This window comes from Panthera onca, chromosome B3 (assembly GCF_046562875.1).
Source record: "Panthera onca isolate mPanOnc1 chromosome B3, mPanOnc1 haplotype 2, whole genome shotgun sequence".
NCBI classification, from domain to species: domain Eukaryota; kingdom Metazoa; phylum Chordata; class Mammalia; order Carnivora; family Felidae; genus Panthera; species Panthera onca.
In genome coordinates, this window is record NC_138344.1 from 135,625,318 (window position 1) to 135,648,828 (window position 23,511).

General features: G+C 36.3%; 1 protein-coding gene across 10 annotated transcripts in view; it reads left to right on the forward strand.

Annotated features, from left to right (window-relative positions):
- The window catches only part of UNC79 (unc-79 subunit of NALCN channel complex), a 262,094-nt gene that overhangs the window by 25,394 nt on the left and 213,189 nt on the right, over window positions 1–23,511 (forward strand). For all 10 annotated transcript variants that reach the window (XM_060620631.2, XM_060620624.1, XM_060620626.1 and 7 more), the window contains exon 2: window positions 16,468–16,588. Coding sequence is in view for 9 of the 10 variants with exons in the window: in XM_060620624.1 (XP_060476607.1) it covers window positions 16,468–16,588 (121 nt within the window). In the remaining variant the exon portion in view is untranslated. The remainder of the gene's footprint in view (window positions 1–16,467; window positions 16,589–23,511) is intronic.

Here is a 23,511-nt window from a genome sequence, read left to right on the forward strand (position 1 = left end):
TATCTCTGACATTATTTCCACCACATAGTTCCTCAGTTCCTCAAAAATCTGTGATTATAGAGAGTGCAGTACAGTTTAGTAGTGATAGATTAAAACATTCTCTAGTTTTCATCTGCTAAATCTGTATCTGGGTTTATACTTCCTTGAACAAATCAGTGATGCTCCTGTTTCCCACCCTCCACCCTCACCCTTGTAGTTTCAAGTACAGTATTCAGATGTCACATCAGAAGGAAGATACAAATTTGTGAATCTCTCTTTGGATGGGGTGGGAGTTACTTAAGATTTGGCCTCTTAGGTTCTTCAATTTCAAAATCTTGATCTGAGGAGGTTGCTCAATAAACTTTTAAAAGAAACTTCTATAACCTGACTTGATTGCATTAAAATAGAATGGAGCTCCATATTCCATGTCAGATCATTGCTAATATCCAACACAACTCTCAATTTGAAGAAATTCACTGCCTTTATCATTTTCTCCATCACATCATGGAATCTTTCATAGTTCCTAGAACAAACTCTCCTGACCAGTAGTGCAATAAAAACTCGAACAGTAGTCTTCTCTTTTGACTTGAATACATTGCTTTTTCCCTTTTCTTTATTACAAGTGCCCCATCTCTGGCAAATGCAGTGTTTCCATGTTAAGACATTTTCTACTTGGCAAGTGGTTAGGTCTCACTAATTCATGCATGAAAGCACTGGGTGATTTTATGTATCTACGTGTTTTTTTAAAAAAGTGCTGAAAAATGTATGGTGGGCTATAACTAGTTCAGTTGTTTCTCTATAGGTGACATGTCAGAAAGTGGCTCTACTGTTTCCGATTCTGTGTCTCCCTCTCTCTCTGCCCCTCCCCCGTTCATGCTCTGTCTCTCTCTGTCCCAAAAATAAATAAAAAACATTGGAAAAAAAAAATTAAAAAAAAAAAAAAAAGAAAGTGGCTCTATCATTTACTTCCTATGTGACCTTTGGCAAGTTAACCTCCAGAGCTTTGGTTTTTCTCATTGGTAATATGGGAATAATAATAGTAATACTATTGTTTTTGTGTTTATGACACAAAGTAAATACTCAGAATTTAGAATTATTATTGGGATTATTGTGACCCATAAGACAATGATTATGTCTTTCTTATTGTTGATTTATTCACAGTTCAAAGTTCCTGGCACATAGTGAGTGTTCAATCAATATCTAATGAATAAGAATATTGATATTTTTTCCTTTCCCTTTGTTGCCTAACTTTTACTTGATATCTAAAATTCCCTTCAACTCCTGACTTACAGTGTTTCTTAAAAGTTAACTGCACAGAAATGTCACTGAATAATGTATGTGGAAGTGCTTTAAAAAATGTAAATGGCTATACAAATGTAATTGATGATGAGAATGTAATGATACACAATGTAATGATGTTGATGGTATTGGCCTCACTTGCCAAAGAACAGGAGTGTTCTTTGCTGATCTACCCTGTCTGCTGAAAGTTCCAGGTAATGTTTGCCACCTGGAACTAAAACCCACTGAGGAACATATATGTAAGTATATGAATATTTGGATGAATTAACAATGAAATTTGTGACATTTGAATTTTTTTTGCTTTTGAAGGGAGATTTGACTCTTTTAACTCTCTAAATAGGTGTATCCTTTTCCATCACTCTTCGTTTGTATTTTTTATGAGGTTTTGCTTTCATTTGAAGAGGACGACCTTCCTCAAAGAAGGATCATCCTTTGATCAAGGATTTGCAAAGAGCTCTGGTTTCTTGTAGACCTCCCAAACAATTGTTCTCCTCACATCTCCACTTTGGAATGTCTTTATTATTAGCTATATTTGTTTTTTATTCTTTAAAAATGATAAGTCTCTGAATATAAAACTAGATTTTAGTACCAAATGCAGTAGTAGATTGTGTGTGTGTGTGTGTGTGTGTGTGTGTGTGTGTGTGTGTGTGTGTAGGAGGTTATGCTTACTTTTGTTGATGAAATATCACTGCTGTGTTTTCCTTACTCCACAGATTATTCCTTTTTAAGGTTCAGAGTTTTGGACTGGGAAAGGGAAAGGAGAAGGATCCCACGTGTGGCTGCTAATTATAGCTGCAATTTATTGTCTGCCATGTGCCAGTAATTGTGCTAAGTAGTTTATTAATGTAATATTTAAAAACCCTTGTGGCAACCTTGTGAGACAGATATCATTATCCCCATTTTATAGGTGAGGAAATTGAGGCTCATAGAAGTTCATTACTTTACCCAAGTTCTCATAGTCAGTAAGTAGAAGAGCCTGAATTCATCTGACAGCTGGGTTTTAGTTTAGCTGACCCCAGTCTTTCGGCTTTTAACTCTTGGTTCCTCCATCTTTCTGTCTATGAAATGGAACTTTTCGTGTGTGAAAAGCTCCAGTTGTTGGAGGTGATGTAAGGAACAGGGTTGAGATGTGTCTTGTAGCTGCAGACAATTACAGGTATATAATGAAATAAATACTGAGAGGCTTGGAGGAGCTGGTATGTGGGGCAGAAATGCAGATGAGACCACAGGCCCAAACTCTCTGTGTTCTAGAGCCTCCTTAGGAGCCTGGTGAGTGCATAATGAAGTTGTGATACCAGAAGGGAATGATGAAGGGATGCAGATGCAATTCGTGAAATGCCCCTTGCAAATCTTGTTTGACCCCTGATATTAAGAGATTTATTTGTGAATTTTATTGGGTGTGGTAGTAGTATTCAATTATAGGTGTCTTTATTAGTTGGAGATTATATTAAAGTATTTATAAGTGGCATGGTCTGATGAAAAAACAAATGTGATAGTGTAGTGTTGGGTACAAGGCTTTGTTTTACTTTTCTTTCTACTATTACGTATTTACAGTTTCCATAGTAAAAAGTAAACAAATAAAAAGACCAAAGCCTAACTCCATCACCCCAAACTCCACATGAAAATAAAGGATAGACAGACATTAAATACAAGGAGGACTTTCAAGTGCAACGAGCTAAATTTAGGCTCAGTGGGCAGTAGACAAGACTCTAAATTCTGGTCTGTTGGTAGAGCCTTATTCCCAACCAAAGTTCCCTCAGCTTGACTTCTTTACCAATATCGGAGCTTCAAGTTGTGTCTTCAAATGGGGTAGCCTGGCACCTCTGCCCTCAGAAGTTCTCTATGGTCCTTATGTAGTGGAGGAAATGACCCTAATTCATTCTGAATAGATTAGGACCAATTTTAGCTGTGCCAAGCCCTGTATATTTTCTACTTCTCCTGAAATTATTTTTGCCAATTATCCTTCCTAAGGGTATGCTTCAATGGAGGGTATCTCACTTTCCTGAACCTGGGGGTACATAGCTCTAGTCTTCAGTTGAGACTGACTCAGAGGATAAGGACTATTTATATTCCTCTGCCCTGATTCTGTTCCTTGAGCTGGTCAGGTGAGAATGGGGCACATATTGTCCTATGACTATAAGGTCATGCCTGGTTTCTCACACTGTTAAATTTTTAGAGCGGGGCTTTCTGTCTGTTCCTCTTGACTCTTGGAGTAGGTAATTTTTTGCTCTCTCTCTCCATCTGTGTAGACACAAGTACATCCTCAGCCCTTTAGTCAACTTTCAACAAGATCCCCAAGATGGCTAGTGGTGGAACTGGGGACTGTGGAAGAAGGTGATACAGTAGTTCTTGTGATATAAATTGTCCTTCCTACCAGAAATAGGAAGAAGAGGTAGAGGGAATTAGTGTCATATCCAAGATCCAAAACCAGCCCATGAAAGGCATATAAATTTGAAACAGCTTTGCTACCAAGAATCATGTGATATATGAATTCATTCATTCATTCTTGTTCATCAGACATTTATTTAGAACCAGATACTTACTAAATTCTGGGAATGCAAAAATGAAAGAGACAGTTTCTGATCTCAAGGACCTGATAGCCTAGTGAGGAGACAGTGAATGAGTTAATGATTATAGAATATAGTGGTAAGTGCTGTGATAGAGGGAAGCCTTGTGTGCTATGAAAGCACCAAAGAGATGTATCTTGTGGTAGGGTGGGTTAGTTATCTATAGCGGAAGTGGTTACAACTGAGCTTTGAAGATTATTAGGAGTTGGCCAGGCAGACAAGTATGGATTGTATTCCTGCAGAGACAATAGTGTACAAAACTATGGAAGGGTAAGAGCAATATGAATTGGGATTTTTGCAAGTCATTATGGCTACACTGTGATACATATGGAAGAGACAGTTGAAGCTTGACAGATGAACAGGGATCTGTTCATGTTGGACTCTTCTAGCTAATTGCTTGGATTTCAACCAGCAGGAAATGAGGAAGATTTGCATTTTAGAACCATCACTCTGGAAGATCATGTGAAAAAGGGTTCTTAAGGGTTTCAGTCTGGATATCACAGCAATAATCTCGGAAAGAGCTTTTGCAGGCTTAAATTAAGGTGATGTCAGTGCAGTTAGAGAAGAGAGTAGATTTTAGAGCTGATTTCTAGATAGAACCAATTGGACCAACAAGTAGAATCTTAATTGGGGCGCCTGGGTGGCTCTGTTGGTTAAGTGTCTGACTTCAGCTCAGGTCGTGATCTCATGGTTGTGGGTTCGAGCCCTGCGTTGGGCTCTGTGCTGACCGCTCAGAGCCTGGAGCCTGCTTTGGATTCTGTGTCTCCTTCTCTCTCTGCCCCTACCGCGCTTGTGCTGTGTCTCACTCTGTCTCTCAAAAATAAATAAATGTAATTAAAAAATTAAAAAAAAAAGTAGAATCTTAAGGACCTGGGAGACAAAAAAGTCATCTCTTAAGATATGCAAGGTGATTAAGAAGGATGTCTGATTCTTTACTGATCCTCTAATTATGAGAAGAAATGAAAAAGGTATGAGGCATACTTTTTTACTTCAACCATTGTGGTAAATATTTATAGTACTCCAAATTTGTAAAGTATGTCCAGACCTCTTTATTTATGTCTATCATTTCTCAGTGAAAGCTTAGCTGAAAAGAAGATGACTAGTTTAAAAGGGAACAATGACAGCAAATCCATAAAGTCTTGGACTTTATGTAGCAGCAGAAGAAACCAATAAAAATTAAGATGGAATTAGGGTATATGCTTTCAAGTCTATAACATTAATAACCAGCTTATAAAGAATATGGGGGAAATACTATTTTAATTTCTCATTTGGCAAAACCAGAACAGAACAAATCAAAACAGACAAACAAGAACCCCTGAGGCTCAGAGATATTAAGTGATTTGCTTGAGGTCACACGTTGGTATAGGTGGGAACTCACACTGCATCTCAGAGCTGTCTGCGGGACATTGTGACAACTCCAAGACAGTTACCCAGAATGTTTAGGGTTCAAGTCATGAGAAGGAAAATGAGTGGTCCACTTGAAGAAAAAATGAGTAAATTTTGCAAATGATAATGAAGAACCTATAAATATTTTGGAATATATCAAGGGAAATGATTATTTGGAGTTGGGAGGAAAATATGAGAGATGGGAGGAAAATAAATTATGAAAAAATTTCTGCACTATTTACATTTTTTAAGCCTTTGTTATTTTTTAAAATTTAAATCCAAGTTAGTTAACATATAGTATAATAATAATTTCAGGAATAGAATTTAGTGATTCATCACTTACAAATAACACCCAGTGCTCATCCCAACAAGTGTCCTCCTTATTATTAGCTGTGGGTCTTTCAGATATGGCCTTTATGATCTTGAGGTTTGATCCTTCTATCCTGACTTTCCGAAGGGTTTTTATTGAGAAAGGATGCTGTATTTTGTCAGATGCCTTTTTCTGCATCTATTGAGAGGATCATGTGGTCCTTATCCTTTCTTTTATTAATTTAATGTATCACACTGATTGATTTTCATATATCGAACTAGCCCTGAAGCCCAGGAATGAATCCCACTTGATTGTGGTGAATGTATTTAGTGTATTGTTGGATCCAGTTTGCTAGTATCTTGTTGAGAATTTTTGCATCCATATTCATCAGGGAAATTGGTCTGTAGTTCTCCTTTTTAGTGAGGTCTTTGTCTGGTTTTGGAATCAAGGTAATGCTAGCCTCGTAGAATAACTTTGGAAGTTTTCCTTCCATTTCTATTTTTGGAACAGCTTCAAAAGAATAGGTGTTAACTCTTCTTCAAATCTTTGGTAGAATTCCCCTGGAAGCCATCCAGCCCTGAATTCTTGTTTGTTGGGACAATTTTGATTAGTGATTCAATTTCTTTACTGGTTATGGGTCTGTTCAAATTTTCTATTTCTTCCTGTTTCAGTTTTGGTAGTTTATATGTTTCTAGGAATTTGTCCATTTCCTCCAGATTGCCCAATTTGTTGGCATATAATGGCTCATAATATTCCTTTATTATTGTTTGTATTTCTGTAGTGTTGGTTGTAATCTCTCCTCTTTCATTCTTGATTTTTTTTATTTGGGTCCTTTCCTTTTTCTTTTTGATCGATCTGGCTAGAGTTTACCAATTTTGTTAATTCTTTTAAAGAAGCAGCTCCTGGTTTCATTGATATTTTTCTTTTATTTCGATATCATTGATTTCTACTATAATCTTTATTATTTCCCTTCTTCTGCTGGTTTTGGGCTTTATTTGCTGTCCTTTCCCCAGCTCTTTTAGGTACAGCGTTAGGTTGTGTATTTGAGACCTTTATTCCTTCTTTAGTAAGGCCTGGATTGCTATATACTTCCCTCTTATGACTGCCTTTGCTGTGTCCCAGAGGTTTTATGCTGTGGTGTTATCATTTTTATTGGCTTCCATGTACTTTTAGATTTCCTTTTTAATTTCTTGGTTAACCCATTCATTCTTTAGTAGGATGTTCTTTAATCTCCAAGTATTCATGATCTTTCCAAATTCTTTCATGTGGTTGATTTTGAGTTTCAAAGTGTTGTGGTCTGAAAATATGCAAGGTATGACCTCGATCTTTTTGTACTTGTTGAGGGCTGGATTGTGACCCAGTCTGTGATGTATTCTGGAGAATGTTCTATGTGCACTCGAGAAGAATGTGTATTCTGCTGTTTTAGGATGAAATGTTCTGAATACATCTGTTAAGTCCACCCAGTCCAATGTGTCATTCAAAGCCATTGTTTCCTTGTTGATTTTCTGTTTACATGATCTGTCCATTGTTGTAAGTGGGATGTTGAAGTCCCCTATTATTATGGTAGTATTATCAATGAGTTTCTTTATGTTTGTAGTTATTTTATTTATATATTTGTGCGCTCATGTTGGGGGCATAAATATTTATAATTGTTAGATCTTCTTGATGGATAGACCCCTTAATTATGATATAATGCCCTTCTTCATCTCTTGTTACAGTCTTTATTCTAAAATCTAGTTGGTCTGATATAAATATGGCTACTCTAGCTTTCTTTTGACAGCCGTTAGCATGATAAATGGTTCTCCATCCCCTTTCAATCTGCAGGTGTCTTTAGGTCTAAAATGAGTCTCTTGTAAGGAGCATGCAGATGGGTCTTACTTTGTTATCCATTCTGATACCCTATGTCTTTTGATTGGAGCATTTAGTCCATTGACAGAGTGAATTCTGAAAGATATGAATTTAGTGCCATTGCATTGCCTGTAGAGTTGGTGTTTCTGGTCATGTTCTCCAGTCCTTCCTAGTTTGTTGCTTTTGGTCTTTTTTGTTTTCTTTTGTCTTTTATCCACTCAAAGAGTCCCCCTGAAGATTTCTTCAGGACTGGTGTAGTGCTCATGAACTCCTTTAGTTTTTGTTTATCTGGGAAATTCTTTATCTTTCCTTCTATTTTGAATGACAGCCTTGCTGGATAAAGAATTCTTGGCTGCATGTTTTTCTGATTCAGCACATTGAATATATCCAGCCACTCCTTTGGGCCTGCCAAGTTTCTGTGGATAGGTCTGCTGCGAACCTGATCTGTCGTCCTTATAGGTTAAGGACTTTTTTTCCTTGCTGCTTTCCTAATTCTTTCCTTTCCTGTCTGTGTGTTTTGTGAATTTGACTATGATATGCCTTGTTGATGGTTGGTTTTTGTTCAGTCTAATGGGATTTCTCTGTGCCTCTTGGATTTTGATGTCTGTGTCCTTCCCCAGATTGGCAGTTTTCTGTTATAATTTGCTCACATAAACCTTCTGTTCCATTTCTTCTCTTCATCTTCTGGGACTCCTACGATTTGGATGTTATTCCTTTTTAATAGTCATGAGTTCTCCAAGTCTTGTGTCATGTTCTTTTGCCTTTGTTTCCCTCTTTTTTTTGCTTAATTATTCTCCATAATTTTATATTCTATATTGCTGATTCGCTGCTCTGCTTTGTCCATCCTTGCCATCACAACATTCATTCGAGATTGCATCTTGGTTATAGCATTTTTAATTTCGTCCTGACTAGATTTTATTTCTTTTACCTCCACAGAAAGGGATTCTATGCTTTTTTCAACCCTAGCTAGTATTCTTATTGTCGTGGTTCTAAATTCTAGTTCAGACATCTTGCTTATATCTGTGTTGATTAAGCCCCTGTCTGTCATTTCTTCCTGTTCTTTATTTTGGGGTGAATTCCTTCATTTTGTCATTTTGGAGGAAGAAAAAAATTAATAAAATAAAAAAATAAGAATTAGAAATTAAAAACAAAACAAAAAAGTAAACGAAGCTAGATCCTAGGTACATTTTGGTTTGCTTGTTGAAGGAAGCTCACAGTTTGAGTTTTTCAGGAGTCTTCATGTGGTGAAGCTATGTTCTGTGCTTCAGTCTCACCAGCTACAATCAAGATATCAGCTGGGCTGCGTTCGTATGTTCTGTGTTCACACAAGAGACACAGGAAAACTGAGTAAACCTCCACTATTTACATTTTATACTAACACATTTTTATCTAGAAATTATTTATTTGCATAAATGTCATTAGTGTTTTAAAGAATTTATTTAGAGAGTATTAATAGGATATAACAAAGGTGACATTTAAACTTTAATTCATGTTAACCACTGTGTTAAACATCACATCACATTTTAAAGATGAAATGTGTTAAACATTTTAACCATCTCTTATGTACCTAGCATTGTGACAAATTCTAAGGGAATTACAAATGGCATATAAGACAGTTATATCCTCAAAGGTATTAAGGTATTGTTAGGGTTACTGTATTTGCAAACATGAAACTAATTTAGAACCATCTGGACCAGTTTATTATCAGTGATAAATTTATATAATGAAGTGACAAAATTTTTGAGGCAGATAATGAGTGCTCTGAGCAGTCAGTCAGAAAAGGGAGATGGTGATAATGTCTAGAGTCAACCAGTCATGAATGGTGTGACTCTTAAGATGGGCCTTGAAGGATTAACAGGATTTGATTTTTCAAGAAGAAAATTGTGGTACCAATGAAGTAAACAAGTATCAGTTTGTGTTTTCTAAAAACAAAAGTAAAACTCATTTAGTTTTAATATTTCATCTGCTCACTGCAGTGTTCCTTAATGAAATACTGGAAACAACACAATCCTCAAATAGTGAAATAGGGGAAATATCAATATTTCCTGCCATATCATGAAATTAAATATTATTAAGCTCGTAAGAATAATTAAAGAACAGTGTGGCCTGAAGGAGAAGCCTAGCTTCTAGCCAGGAAACTATCTGCCACTTACTAGTTTTGTGTTTTGGGTGAGTCAGTTATGCTTGAGCTTTGGTTTATTCAACCTTATTTATTTATTTTTAATGTTTATTTATTTTTAAGAGAGAGAGAGAGAGAGAGCATGAGCAGGGGAGGGGCAGACAGAGAGGGAGACAGAGAATCTGAAGCAGTCTCTACACTGTCAGTGCAGAGCCTGACCTGGGGCTCAAACTCACAAAGTGTGAGATCATGACCTTAGCCAAAATCAAGAATTGGATGCCTAACTGACTGAGGCACCCAAGCACCCTGGTTTAGTCAACATTAAATGGAAATGATAATAATCACTCCATAATATTATTGTGAAGATTAAAAAATAATGTGTATGGAGCACCTGATAAATAGTGGACATTCAATAAACATTGTTCATTATTATTCATATGTGCATGACTGGTATATAAAGAGAAACAGTCTTTCTGAAGGAAAATGTCTTAATTCCTATGAAAAGCTTTAAAATGAGTATTTCTTGTCTGAGTCAGCAATTCTGTGACTAAAAATGTATTCTAAGGAGATAGCTGAAGATGTGTGCACATGTTTGAAAGGATATTCTTTGCAGCATTGAATAGAATAATGAAAAATAACCCCAAATCTCACAGATAGATGATCGGTGACATAAATTACAATTTACTTGCATAAATAAAATGTACTTACATTAAAATGATGATGTAGGAATGTATTTCTGATATAGAAAGTGAGGAAAACAGATTCTAAAGCTACAGAATAATCCCAATTTTGTAAATTGAGTTTATGCAAAGAAAATTTCCCAGAAGGATAATACACCAGAATGTTAAGTATAGTTATCTCTGAATAGGGCGCCTTTAGTTAATTTTTATTTCTTCATTGAACTTAATATGAATTTTTTACTTTTATGGTAATAAGCATAGATTGATACAAATTTAAAAATAGGAATGGGTTGTTATTAAAAATACTTAGTGACATAGGAAAATACTTAAGATTTAAAGAAAAAATGATTTAAAACTTATGTACTATATGATCTTAATTTTGTTGAAGTATTTGTATATGCCTAAAATGAATGCCTGAATTTTGCCCTTGTGGATGTTTCTCTCCACATGTAGCAAAGCTTCTAGCAAATGGTGGGGCTAGGAGCAGAGCAGAGATTAGACTTGCATACACCTGGATAAAATTCATCACTTTCTCAGATTCCTTTCTGTGTTTTCTTTATTTTTATCACAACTTTAACAGTTGGCTTTCTTGGCTATTTTCATAAAGAAATAGAGTTTAACCACGGGGAAAAGCCACTGTCCGTCTCCCTCCCTTCTTTCCTTTCATCTTTTCTGGGGCCCAGCAAATTCAGCATTCCTTGGGCACTCAGGGATATATAATAGAGAACAAAAGACCTAGTTCTTGGAGCCTATTGTCCACTTGGAAGAGACAATAAAAAAATCACCAAAATATGTGTTAAAAATTGTGTTAACTACTATGGGGAAAAAAAAGCATAGGGTATGATGACAGAGCAAAATGAAGGTGGAGGAAAGGGAATCAGTTTAGACAGGGAAGTCAGAGAAGACCTCCATTAGGAAGTGATATTTTAAGTCAGCCTTGAAGTAGAAGTAGTAGTTAGCCAGACAAACATGGAGAGAAAAGCATTGTAGGAAGAGGGACAAGTACATATAAAGGTTTTTAGGCAAAAAGTAGCTTTGCCAGTTCAAAAAACTGGAGCAAGAGTCAGTATGTCTGACTGGTAAGGTATGATGCAAAGTTGGAAGGTAGGCAGGGACCTGGTATAATATGTTAAGGATTTTAGATTTTGTTCTGAGGACAATGGGAAGCCACTGAAGGATTTGCGTGAAATAGTTTATATTTTATTTTATTTATTTATTTATTTATTTATTTATTTATTTATTTATTTAAAGTTTATTTATGTTGAGAGAGAGAGAGAGTGTGTGTGTGTGTACATACACGTGAGTGCATGGGGGTGGGGCAGAGAGAATCCCAAGCAGGCTCTGCACTGTCAGCACAGAGCCTGATGAAGGGCTCAAACTTACAAACTGCGAGATCATGACCTGAGCTGAAGTGTTTGAGCTGAAATCAAGAGTCAGATGCTTAGCTGACTGAGCCACCCAGGTGCCCCTGAGATAGTTTATATTTTAGAAAAATCTCTTTGCTCTGAGGAGAAAGAGCTGGAGAGAGGCAAGAGAGAACCAGGAAGATGAATAAGGGGCTTTCACAATTGATGGGGAGGTGATGGTGCCCAGTAATGATCATGAAGATAAAGAACAGAAGACAGATTGGAGGTATATTTTGGAGGTATATTATCCATTGACAGGATTTAGTGACAGGTTGGATTAAGGGTGTGAGGGAGAGGGAAAAGGAGCTGTCAGATGATTCTCAGAATACTTTGTTGGAGTGACTTAGTAGATTGTATAGATGGTGGAATAGGTTTTTTTTGGGGGGGGTAAAGGGTGAGATAAGTGTTCAGTGTTCAGTGTGGAACATGTTTGCCTTTGTGATATCTGTAAGATTCCTAAGTAGAGAAATTGAATTGATGAGGTATGTTACTCAGAAGAGCTGCCCATCTGGGATGGAGATACAAATTTAAGAGTAGTTGGCATAGATCATGCTGCAGGCTCTATGGATGGGTGGGATTGCCTGTGGATAGAATATGGAGACAGAGGAACAGAGAATCTAGGCCTGAGCCCTGAGGAATTCTCACATTAAACATCAAGTAATGGAGGAAGTAGTGGAGCTCAGTGAGGGGCTGCACTGGAGCAGTAAGGGGGAAGACTAGAATGTGGGGTTGTTGGGAAGCCCATGGGGGTGTATCAAGGAGGAAGGGATTGGCTGTATGGAATGGGCTAAAACATCCAGGAAAATGATGATGGTAAAGTGCCCATTGGATGTGGCAACATGGAGGCTCCAGATGATGGTGGGAAAGGGGGATTCAGGGCAGTGGTGGTGGTGGAAGCCTGACAGGAGTGAGTCCAAGAATTGGAAGTGATGGAGAAATGAGAGAGTGTACACAACTCTTTATAATCTTGGCTCTGAAGAGAGAGGCCAGTGCTGGAGGGGAATGTCAGGTCAAGGGAGAGAGTTTTTGTTTCCCTTTAAACAAGGGAGATTCTAGAGTTTATTTGAATGCTTATGGCCATGACTTAGTGGGAGGGAGAGTACTAGTGGTCTGATTGATGATGTTTGATTGGAAAAAGAAAGGAGATGCAAGTAGGCTTTGCTGTCTACTCTGTGTTGAGTTTGTACTAGGTACTATGCTAAGTGGTTGGCACAGTAAGTGATTAATATTCACAGTAACCCCATGAGGTTGCTATGATTATCCCTATTTTACAGATGAGGAAAAAGGAGTTAAGTAGAAGTAGAACCAAAGTCTTAATCCAGAAGTGTTTGATTTCAGAGCTTAGACCCTTAGCTCTGGCTTATACTATTGGAGGATTTCCTCTATGGTGGTGTATTAGTTGGTTTCCTAGGGCTGCCATCACAAATTCCCACAAACCAGGTGGTGTAAACAACAGAAATTAATTTTCTCTCTGTCCTGGGGGCCAGAAGTCCAAGATCAAGGTGTCGGCAGGTTTGGTTTCTCCCGAGGCCCGTCTCCTTGGCTTGCAGATGGCTACTGTCTCCCTGTCCTCACATGGCCTTTTCTCTGTGCACATGTATCCCTGGTGTCTCTCCTGTGTCCTAATGTCCTCTCTTTATAAGGGCACTTGTCAGACTGGATCAAAGCCTACTCCAAGGGTCTAATTTTTACTTATTCACCATTTTAAAGGCCTTATTTCCAAATAGTCACATTTTGACATCAAGCCTTCAACCTATGTGTTTTGGGGGGGGGGCACAATGCAGTCTGTAACAGATGACTTCTGTTTCCTTAAAACTGTAAGGAAAAGAGTAGGTGTGGGGGAGTTTTGAAGAACGTGGAGAGGGATGAAACAGTGATTGAAGAGGGTGGATAGGAGCTTACTACAAAAAGGTAGTCTTACAGTCTTACAGTCAGTTGAGCTTGGAGATCGTTTGTTTATATCTCAATTATCTGAGGTTCTATACAATATTCTGGTAAATGATTGGAGTAAAGAGTAAGAACTCAGTGCTGCAGCGAGGCTGCTGGTTGCTCACATAGGCTTACTAACCAACTACATGACCATTTTTTTTGTGTACAAAGTTGAAATGTAAATGCATTCTGTTCACATTCTCAGCATAATTACACATTACTGTATGTCAGGGACCTTCTGGATGTTCTCAAATAGTTGAAAACATGAAAGTTAAATAAATCTATGATTGCTAAGATTTTGTTGCATTTCACCAATACAGAATTTAGCTTGAACATTTTCCAACAGGTTCTACAAGTTGTCTTTCATGATTACTCACCACTCTCTTTGTGCTTCTTTCTCTCCCCCTCTTTCTTTCTTCCCTGTTATCATCTTCACTCATCAGTTATTTATTGAGTATCTACTAGATGTCCGGCACTAGGGTAAAAAGAGTCAACAATCTAGTGTGGGAGTCACAGATGTATATATGCAAAATAAAAAAAAGCCCCCAATTGGTAAGGGGTATTATTAAGATAATAATTCATTTGTTCATTTATCCTGCAAATATATTGAGTTTTTACTGAGTGTCAGGCAGTGTGTTAGGCTTGGTATAGAGACAGGAGTAAGATACAGTTTCTGCCCTCAAGAAACTTACAACCTGATATACAAAACATAAACAGGTAAGTAAATAAAGACAATGCAATGTGACATTTGTAAAATATTAAAATCACTTCTCAAAGAAGGGAGTGATTCTTGTCTCTGCTTTCCCTTGCATGTTTGGATACCTGTTGAAAGGAGCCATTGCTGCATTTTAACAAAAGGAACTATAAAAAGAATATCCATTCATTTCACCCGTGGTTCTAAATGCTTATTTTTGTTGTGTAGTGATGGTTTTGTAGCTCTTGAATTACAAGCAAACATCGAGTTTGGGATCTATGGCTTTTCTCTTTCCATGAGTTTATTGTCCACAGCTGACACCATCAACACCTTTCTTTAGGTGATAGGATGGTTAATGGTGTCCCTGAAATACTTGACAGAAACCTGCTGAATATTAAAGCTTGTGAAAAATCACAGTAACAGAGCACTCCTGTGGTGGTAGGTGAGCTGAGAACATATGCTAGCTAGAACATACCTGAAATATTTGGGACTTGGAACTATGTATTAATGGGCGGGGAGGTTCCCAGTAATGTGATTTTTTTCAAAGGTGGTTAACAGCAGATCAAAAACACTGAGAAGAAAATGGGTTTTTGTAGATTATGTAATTGAAACATTTTCAAGTATCCCTTCTTTTTACCTCATCTCAGGAAAACAGTTATTTACAACCAAACATTTATGGGGTTCATTGAGACAACGGCTATAAACTTGTTGCTTTCTTCAGAGGTGATGTGCTATACAAACTCAAGGTATTATTATCTGCAATCTAGACTTCTTTTTGTGGGAAATGATAACTATATTATGGGATTAGTGCAGGTAGTAGGGGGGAGGAAAGGCAAATTTGATCAATGGTATGTGTGGGATTTAGAATCAATGGTTAACCTAATAGTAGCTAAAAATTGCTTTGATATCATGCAACAAACACCCACTATCTGCATACTGACTTCATTTCAGATTCGTAATCTAGAGTATGTCCTAGTGGAAGGAACACAGGTTGGGAACTAAGGGTATAAATTCTGGTCTACCTCTGCCATTGACTACCTATGTGCCTCATTTTCCCTATCTTTAAAATGAAATGGTTATGAGAAAAGGTCGCTAAGGTCCCTCCAGTTCTATTTCATCATTCTGTGATTCTTCGCCTGTCAAAAGCATATGACTTTTTTTAAGTTGCTTACGCCAGCATTTCAGTTAGAATTGCATCCAGGAGTTTGTTTCCATGGGCTGTTGGGAACAGCAAGACCTTGCTTCTCCAGGACTTGATATGTCTTCTGTTAACTGCTGACAGTGAGCCATACCACCTAAAAGGCTCCCTTGGTAGCCTTAAAGATTGAAAGGACAAATGGACAGTGTTGAGAGCTCTGTGGAAGAGGAGACCTGAGAGACGGTGATCACCATGGCCCCTTGGGATTTGCAAAGAGGAATGACTAGCACTGGGCCATTCACTGCAGCCAGGTCAAAGGTCAGGTCAGGAATGTGGACAATGCTGGTGACTCCAGGTAGGTCTAGGAGGGTAAACAAGCCCATTGAGTCCCTCCTGCATCTTGAGAAGATATGAGCAGCTCTGCTCAGAAAAGCTATTAGGAAGTTTTCTAATTTATGAAACTCCTTGGAAGGAAAAATGTGACATTTATTTTTCATATTTTTATTACTATCCAGTCATTATATTCTTACTCAACACTCACCAAGTTACTCTCCTCTTAACGTATTCTCACAGTTCAAACATTCAGTAAACATACTACGTGCTTTTATGATCACATTGAGTTAAAAATCTGATTTTGACTGATGCCATTGTGCAACGGACTCCCTATATTTCAGGATTTTTGGAGTATTGTTGAAAGACCTTTGAGTTTTCTCCTTCAGTTTTAGTTAAGCAATCTTAAATATAATTCTCTGGTGGCAGAGATTTATATCTATTATTATTTTGATAATAAGAAGCTAACTTGGGGGTGATTATACAATGATTTGGAGCATTGCCTTTCTTAGTGATAAAAAAAGTTATGGAAGATTTGTGAATAGGATATTAAGCCAGATAACTTAAAAAAAATTGTGTGCTGGATACAATTATAAGAAATTAAAGATCTTTTAAATTGTTTCTATCATGGCATTCCAATAAAATTTAGCATATTTTCCTTAAAATACTAATTAAATTCCTGTATCTAATCATTAAAAGAAAACCCAACAAGCTGTGTACCTAATACATATTACAAGATAATTTTTCTTTTTTTTTTTTTTTTTTGTTTTGCTTTTATCTAGTTGCTTCCAAGATCCGGTACTTACAGGAATATCATAACCGGGTTCTTCACAACATTTATCCTGTACCTTCAGGAACAGATATTGCAAACACCCTGAAATACTTTTCTCAGACCTTGTTAAGGTAAGCTTTAAAATATCCTCTACTTCAAAAGAATTATTAGGTAGTTTTGCTGAATTGATTGGGACCTAAACTTTTATCGCACTGAAAGTTTTGAAGGGCCTTATGTTTTCTAGTGCTCTGCCAGAAGAGTCTGGACTCAAGTTCTCTGGGTGTATATAGCAGGTCAGCTCACAGGCCTAACTGAAAAAAAAAAAAAAAAAGGGTTGCATGGCTACCGCCTGCTTTCCTCCACTTTACATCTTTTCAAGCGATTTATACAGTGATAAAGGTTGTATGTCTGGCATTAATATAGAATGAGATTGACAGGAGAATTTACATTGCTAAAATTAATAAGAAACACGGTCTTAAAGAAAATCAGAAGTAGTGTTTTAGGTTCATCAATAGTATTTCCTGTTTCTTGAAGTATAATGTATGGTAATAACAATCTGTGCAACACTTCAAGCGTTCAACGTGCTTTACAATTGATGTGGAAATTCTGAGGAGGACAAGGAATGAAAAACAAATCCTGGATGCTTTTACTATAAGACGGAGACAGGAGGGACCTATCTACTTCATGGTTCTCTTTAGGAAAAACAAGGGGAGCCTTTCAAGTAAAGACTCCGTTGTTTGGGAAATAACACTGAAGAATAAAGGGGAACGCTTCACTTTCCATTACATTCTAAGGCTTGGTCTCCCCATTACCATGATCTTCTCACTCCAAATCTGATATTGGAAACACACAACTTGACTTGCTACTATTTCTTTTTGCTGTGTAACAGCAGCATTTTTGTGAGACAGGTATTAGGGAGGGAACACCAATTCCGACTGAGTGTAGTTGCCCTGGAGTCCCCGCTTGTCCAAGGCGAGCCTTTGGCAGTCTGAATGCTTTGTAGAAAGAAGTTTCACGCGTTTAAGTCAGCTGCTCGTCTTCTACAGCCCTGATCTTTGTTTTTATTCTTTGGAGTATCTTGTCTTCTTTAGAACACTTGGTGTCCCTATTCTGTATTAAAGGGATGCTGTGTATCAGATTCATAGATTTCATACTTGCTTAGTAAGTAGAGGCGATTTCCCTTCTTTTCAAATTGCAGTGGGATTATTTGCTCAGTGTTCATTGAAATAATCAGTTTGTTTATATTGATATACAAGCATCTGATCCTGCTCTTTTGAATTCTCCTTTTGTCTTTGAGGTCAGGGTTCTCAACGGGAAACATTGTCCTTTATCACAAATTCTGGAAGTTCTCAAAGTGGGAGGCGTTTTTTCAGCAGCAAGCAGATTCTGAATTCACTTTGCAAAGAAACCGTGACATTTGTTGGCACTTTGAAGCCTACTGCTTAAGTCTTAGTCATTGTGTCAGAAAGTTTGGAAATTTAGGATACTGAAGTCATGTTTGCAAGACATGAAGTTTCCATTTTCTTGAGCCATGGATTATTAGGATAGGATCATGGTTCATAGCATTTTAATGATAAAACTGGTGTTAAGGTAGTTTGTTCAAGTAGTGTTGGAGAAGATTCTGTGCCATTGAGCTGAATCCATTTTCTTTTTAAAATTTATTTATGTAGATTCAAGTTAGTTAACATGCAGTGTAGTATTGGTTTCAGGAGTAGAATCCAAGTGCCCTCCTTAATGCCCAACATCCAATTAGTCCATGCCCCCTTCCCCTCCCCTCCAGCAGTGCTCAGTTTTTCTCTGTATTTAAGAGTCTCTTAAGGTTTGCCTCACCCTCTGTTTTTATCTTATTTTTCCTTCTCTTACCCTATGTTCATCTGTTGTGTTTCTTAAGTTCCACCATTTTCAAGGAAGACAATATCAGCAGCTGCTTCTAATGGTAGTATTAACAATAACTACCATTATCATAGCAATATTGTATGATAATACTAGTAATTATATGTGTCAAACACTGTTCTAAGAACTATACATGTCATCTCATTTAATCCCTTATAATAATTATATGAAATAAATGTAGTATTATACCTATTTTACAGATAATAAACTAAAGCGTAAAGCAGTTAAAGAAATTGCTCAGTCACCTATCTAGTCAGCGTTGGAACCTGGCTTTGACCCTGGTGGTTTTAATCCACAGCATACTCTCAATAATTACACTCTATTGCTTCTCCCTCATATTACTAGTTATCATGGTGCAAAGACACTTCTTTTAGTAAATACTTGGGTTTGGCCTTTGGGAATACCAGCATCCATTATGAGTTCTTGGCATAGTTTTGGTTTTCCTTGAGATTAAGGGAGGAAAGGCAGTGCTTAGTGCAAAGATTTGCCAACTTTTTGGAAGTTAAATTGAGCTGTACTTGAGGTGATCTGGATAGTGTTTTAATTCCCAGATGCTTTAGCTGTCTCTCACTTAGCAATTTGTTGTGGGTAGTAAGTCAGAGCAGAGTTGATAGCCTATAGGACACACTCACATGAAGTAGGAAGAAGAAAGAAAACAGTAAGAAACATAACATGTCACAGGCTGAACTTCAGTGCTTAGAGGTTTCAACTCTTGGGCTGAACCCAATGCAATTTCTTTCTTCTTTTTGCCTACCTCAGCATTAAAAAAATAAAAAGCAAAAATCAAAAATAAATAAAAACACCAAAAAAACCCCCAACAACAACCCCACAAAACCCAACGCAAAATTCTTTAATTTCTTTTGTTTATTGGAAATATAGAACTTACAACTATTGTCCTACATTGGACCAAACTATGACCACTTTCACTGTTGGTATATATATATATCCATAATAATAATATTTATATTTCTTAATTTTCTTTATGCTATTAGAAAATTCAAGACAGATAAGATGGTCTAGGTATTTGGTGTCCAAGATTATTGACAGTAAGAGTTTCTACTCACTAACAAGTTGGTTCCCTTTGCATTTTAGACGACTTTTACATTCAGAAGCACTTCTTGCTTTCAGAATGCAGATTCTTGGAAAGAAACAAGAAGAAAGAATTAGAGACAAATTCTCACAGAGTAACCCTCTGTCTATTTGGATATTCTCAAGGAAATTAAAATTATTATTATTTTGAGTAAAATCTGCAACTTGAAGTACCAGCAGCTTCATTTGAGTCAGAATTGCATTTTTAGAGGAATAGTCCTCTGGTATTCATGTGTGGCATGTGACTCTTACTGATTTCAGTAGACTTTGTACATATTCCCAAAGGCAGAGATTAGCCTAGGTGTTTAACTTCAATTAATTTAATCCACAGGAGCGGAGAGATTATGTGTTACCGTAATTAACTATATCAGTGGTTGAATAGTCCACATCTGTTCACTTAGCTCTTAATTAGACTCACATTGTAGTTCATGGGGGTTCCCTAAATTTTAGGTTAGTAGAAGATGAGTCTTACGGGGTATTCAGCTTACTAACCCTTGAGCCTAGAGCAGAGTTTGGTCCTTAGAAGAGGGTCAACAAATATTTGTTGAATTGAGTTGACTTTGGTCCAGATTTTATCCATTGCAGTAACCCTTCTAGAGCATTATTTCATCTAGCAGTGACCTGGGGTACTGGGTAAAATTTTGTCTGAGTGCTAACTTGTACTCATTTTAATTTAGTAGGGACCTAAGTATGGGAACAGGCACACAATTTACACACAACTTCAGAGTTTAGTTTTTTGTTTGCTTTTAGTATTAGAAGGAACTATGAAGATCATCTAGTTTAATCCCCCCCTCATTGCTACAGAGGAGTCTGTCCATTTTACATTGAAAGCATTCTGGGGCCATATTTAAAATATCTAAGTTCTTCTTTAAGGATCTTGCCTCTTACCTGGCAGAATATTTAAAGGTTTCCAGTCTTCCTATGTCATGCAGTCTTTTGGAACTCCTTCCCCCAGATCTCTCTTCTGGTGCCATTCCAGCTGCTTGCGCATAAAATCTTTTTAACAATCATTATGTTTGGGGAAAACTACTTGCTGCTAACTCTTTAGAAAATGTTTGATATGTTTTTTAAAAGGGATTCTAGTCTCAGTTCAATAAGCTTAGTTGAATTGTAATTTTTACTTGCTTAGGAAGAAAACAGACCTTCCAATGACTGATTTGAAGTCCACAGAGTAGCTTTAGAGTATCGCATGATAAAGTAAATTTTATTTAGTGTATAGATTCAACTAAGATGTCAAAATTTATAAGCTTATAGAAAGTTTATTTGATGTATTATTTTTATGTGCTATAAATACCTCAGGGCAACTTTTCATCTTTCTCCATACCCACAGGGGTCTTCTTCTCTTGGTTCCTCTTGATGTTGGAAGTAAACATTTGATAAAGAGGATCTCAGGAGGGAAAAGGAAAGGTGAAAAGTTGGTTGCTGGGTCAAACTCTTCTGAGCAGGGCATTCTTAATGTTCTTTTTGGTTGGGTGTCTAGTCCTCTGGGAAAGAATTTTAGATGGGGTAGATGGTTTTATCATTCCCGAGTTAGACAGTTTGGTTGGGGAAATAAGTTTTTTTTTTTTTTTTCTGAATAAACTTCACAAAACATCATAAAATCACAATGCATTGTACATTGATTCATGAGCCCTTCTTAAGTTTTACCACAAATGAAAACATTTCCTTACATTGAAACATGAATGGTAATTTAAAACTGGTTTCATGGATAATTCATTTCAGCCATTTTTTTCCTCAACCTCACCTACTTATTAAATCTAGAGGCAGTGAGAGAGAAGTTTTACTGTTTCAATGCTGACATTCTCCCTCCCTGCATGTATGAACTTGTTGCTGCTATCATTTGGGAACCCCACATATACAGGAAGGGAAAAATATCAAAATGGAGTCTCCAAAGTTGATTTGACTAGTGTCTTAAATTATATCCAACTTTGGAACAATACTGAAGTATACTCGAAAAAAATAATGTGCTATATTTCCCCCACCAAGGAAAAGTTGATGACAGAACGGTACTTAATTTAAAGGATAGCATTAATATATGATATGTAGCTAATTTTATTCTCTAAGGCAAAATGTTGTTTTTCTATACCACTTCTAGAAGATCCACATCTTGTAATTTTGAAAAGATGTAGGTAGTAGGGTTAACTTAGGACTGAAATTTGGGAAATAGTATTTCTAACTTATATCCATTATGATTCTAAAGGAATTTTCAGTGGGATAGAACCCTCCAGGATTCAAATAGATTTTTGGTGACTGGGCTTATCAAGAACATAACATTTAAAGGTGGTACATTTAGGAATAATCAAGTTATATGAGGAAACTATAAAGTCTGATGGAAAATCTGATGGTACTGGAATGTTGATATTATCCCATTGTAAAGTATAAAGTATATGTATCTTACTTTAAGATAAATACATCACACACAAAAAAGGTTAATTTAATCCCTTTAAAAGTAAAAAAAAACAACACTAAATCTTAAGTTATTTCTTGCTAAGAAGTATTACATAACTATTCTGAAATTATCTTTATTATTATTAATTGTTTTTCCCTGGACATTGGGTAACAGAAGACAAAGGAAATCGAGGTAAATTAGGCACATGGAAAATAAAAAGCATGTAGTCATTTTTCTTACATTGTAACATATTTTGCACTAAGAGTAAATAAAAATAAATGTCAATTTGAAATAGCAAGCATGCTCGACACTAACCAATTCTTCACACCACTGTAAAATTGTAAATGTAATATCATTAACTAAGAACTTAGTAATGTTTGATGCACATAGAGTAAGTGTAAAACAAGGTTATTTTTATGTAATGAAACATTTATAAATTGTTATCTATTTTGATTCACATATAAGTGTACTATATAAAAGCACTTTGTAAGCGCAGCAGAGATTATCATTATAATGTATAACTATTGTCTTTGATGATAAATAGTAAACCTAATTTTAAAAACTTAAAACATCTGGCCAAGCAGTTATTTCTTCTATTTTTAAATTAACAAGTTTTCTGCTTTATCGCTTTTACTAAAAGGCTTTTATTTAAAAATGAAGGCTAAAAGAAAGCTAGTTTATTTCTAGAGTTTATTTTTATTCCCATTAAACTTTTTTTTTTAACTTTCTAAATGATCTTTCCTTTAGTTTTTAGTGAGTTTTGTTGAATAATAACGTAAGTAGCAGCAGTAATATATAAGATACTATTGTATGATGTGCAGCTATATGGCAGATACTGCTTGCCTAGTCTTTAGAATTTTGAAGGTAACTATTTAATAAACCAATGTTTGTATTCATAAAATAAAATGTTTCCTCCCCAACATGCAAAATTAAAAAAAACACACATAAATAACCATTATCATTAGTTCACAAACATATGCTACGGACCATCTACTATATATTATTTTATAGCTTTTCCAATGTAGTTTAGCTAACATTTTAGAAATATGTATTATTTCTAAATTCATATGCCTGTTTAAACTTCATTATCTCAAATGATACTGATAGAATGTCATGAAACAGTATCATAATATACATATAGACATTATTTTGATGCAATAAACATGTGATTTTTAAGACTTTCTTAATAAACACACATGTTTATTCTTTGCTAAAACATGTTTCTGCAAGTGCCATACCTATATTTTGCAGGTTTTTGTTTACCCGATTAAGACAGTCTAGCTGAAAACTTCTTTTGCCTTGAAAGCTTGTTTTAATTAGTGTAAAAGCCCTAATTCATTAGATGAAACCATTGTTTTTCCTTCGAGGAAACCTCTCCTTCACCAAACCGATAAACTGTAAAACATGGGTTTGGCACTGAAACATGCATTTTTATATTTTTGCTCCTTACTAACCAGATAACACATGAGATGCAATGCAATTTCCACGAAAGAAACCGTGCGTTATTGGTATTTCTGAGCACGAAGCTATGTGACCCCTGCTCGATGTGTAGACACTGCTGGTGTGGCAATTGCATCTTATGTGGGATATATCTGGAGTTTTATTATTTGTTTTAGAGTGTCATTTCAATGTAATGTGCTGTTCTTTGTGTCTTTGTTGTCTCTTTTTTTTCCTTGTCCCCCC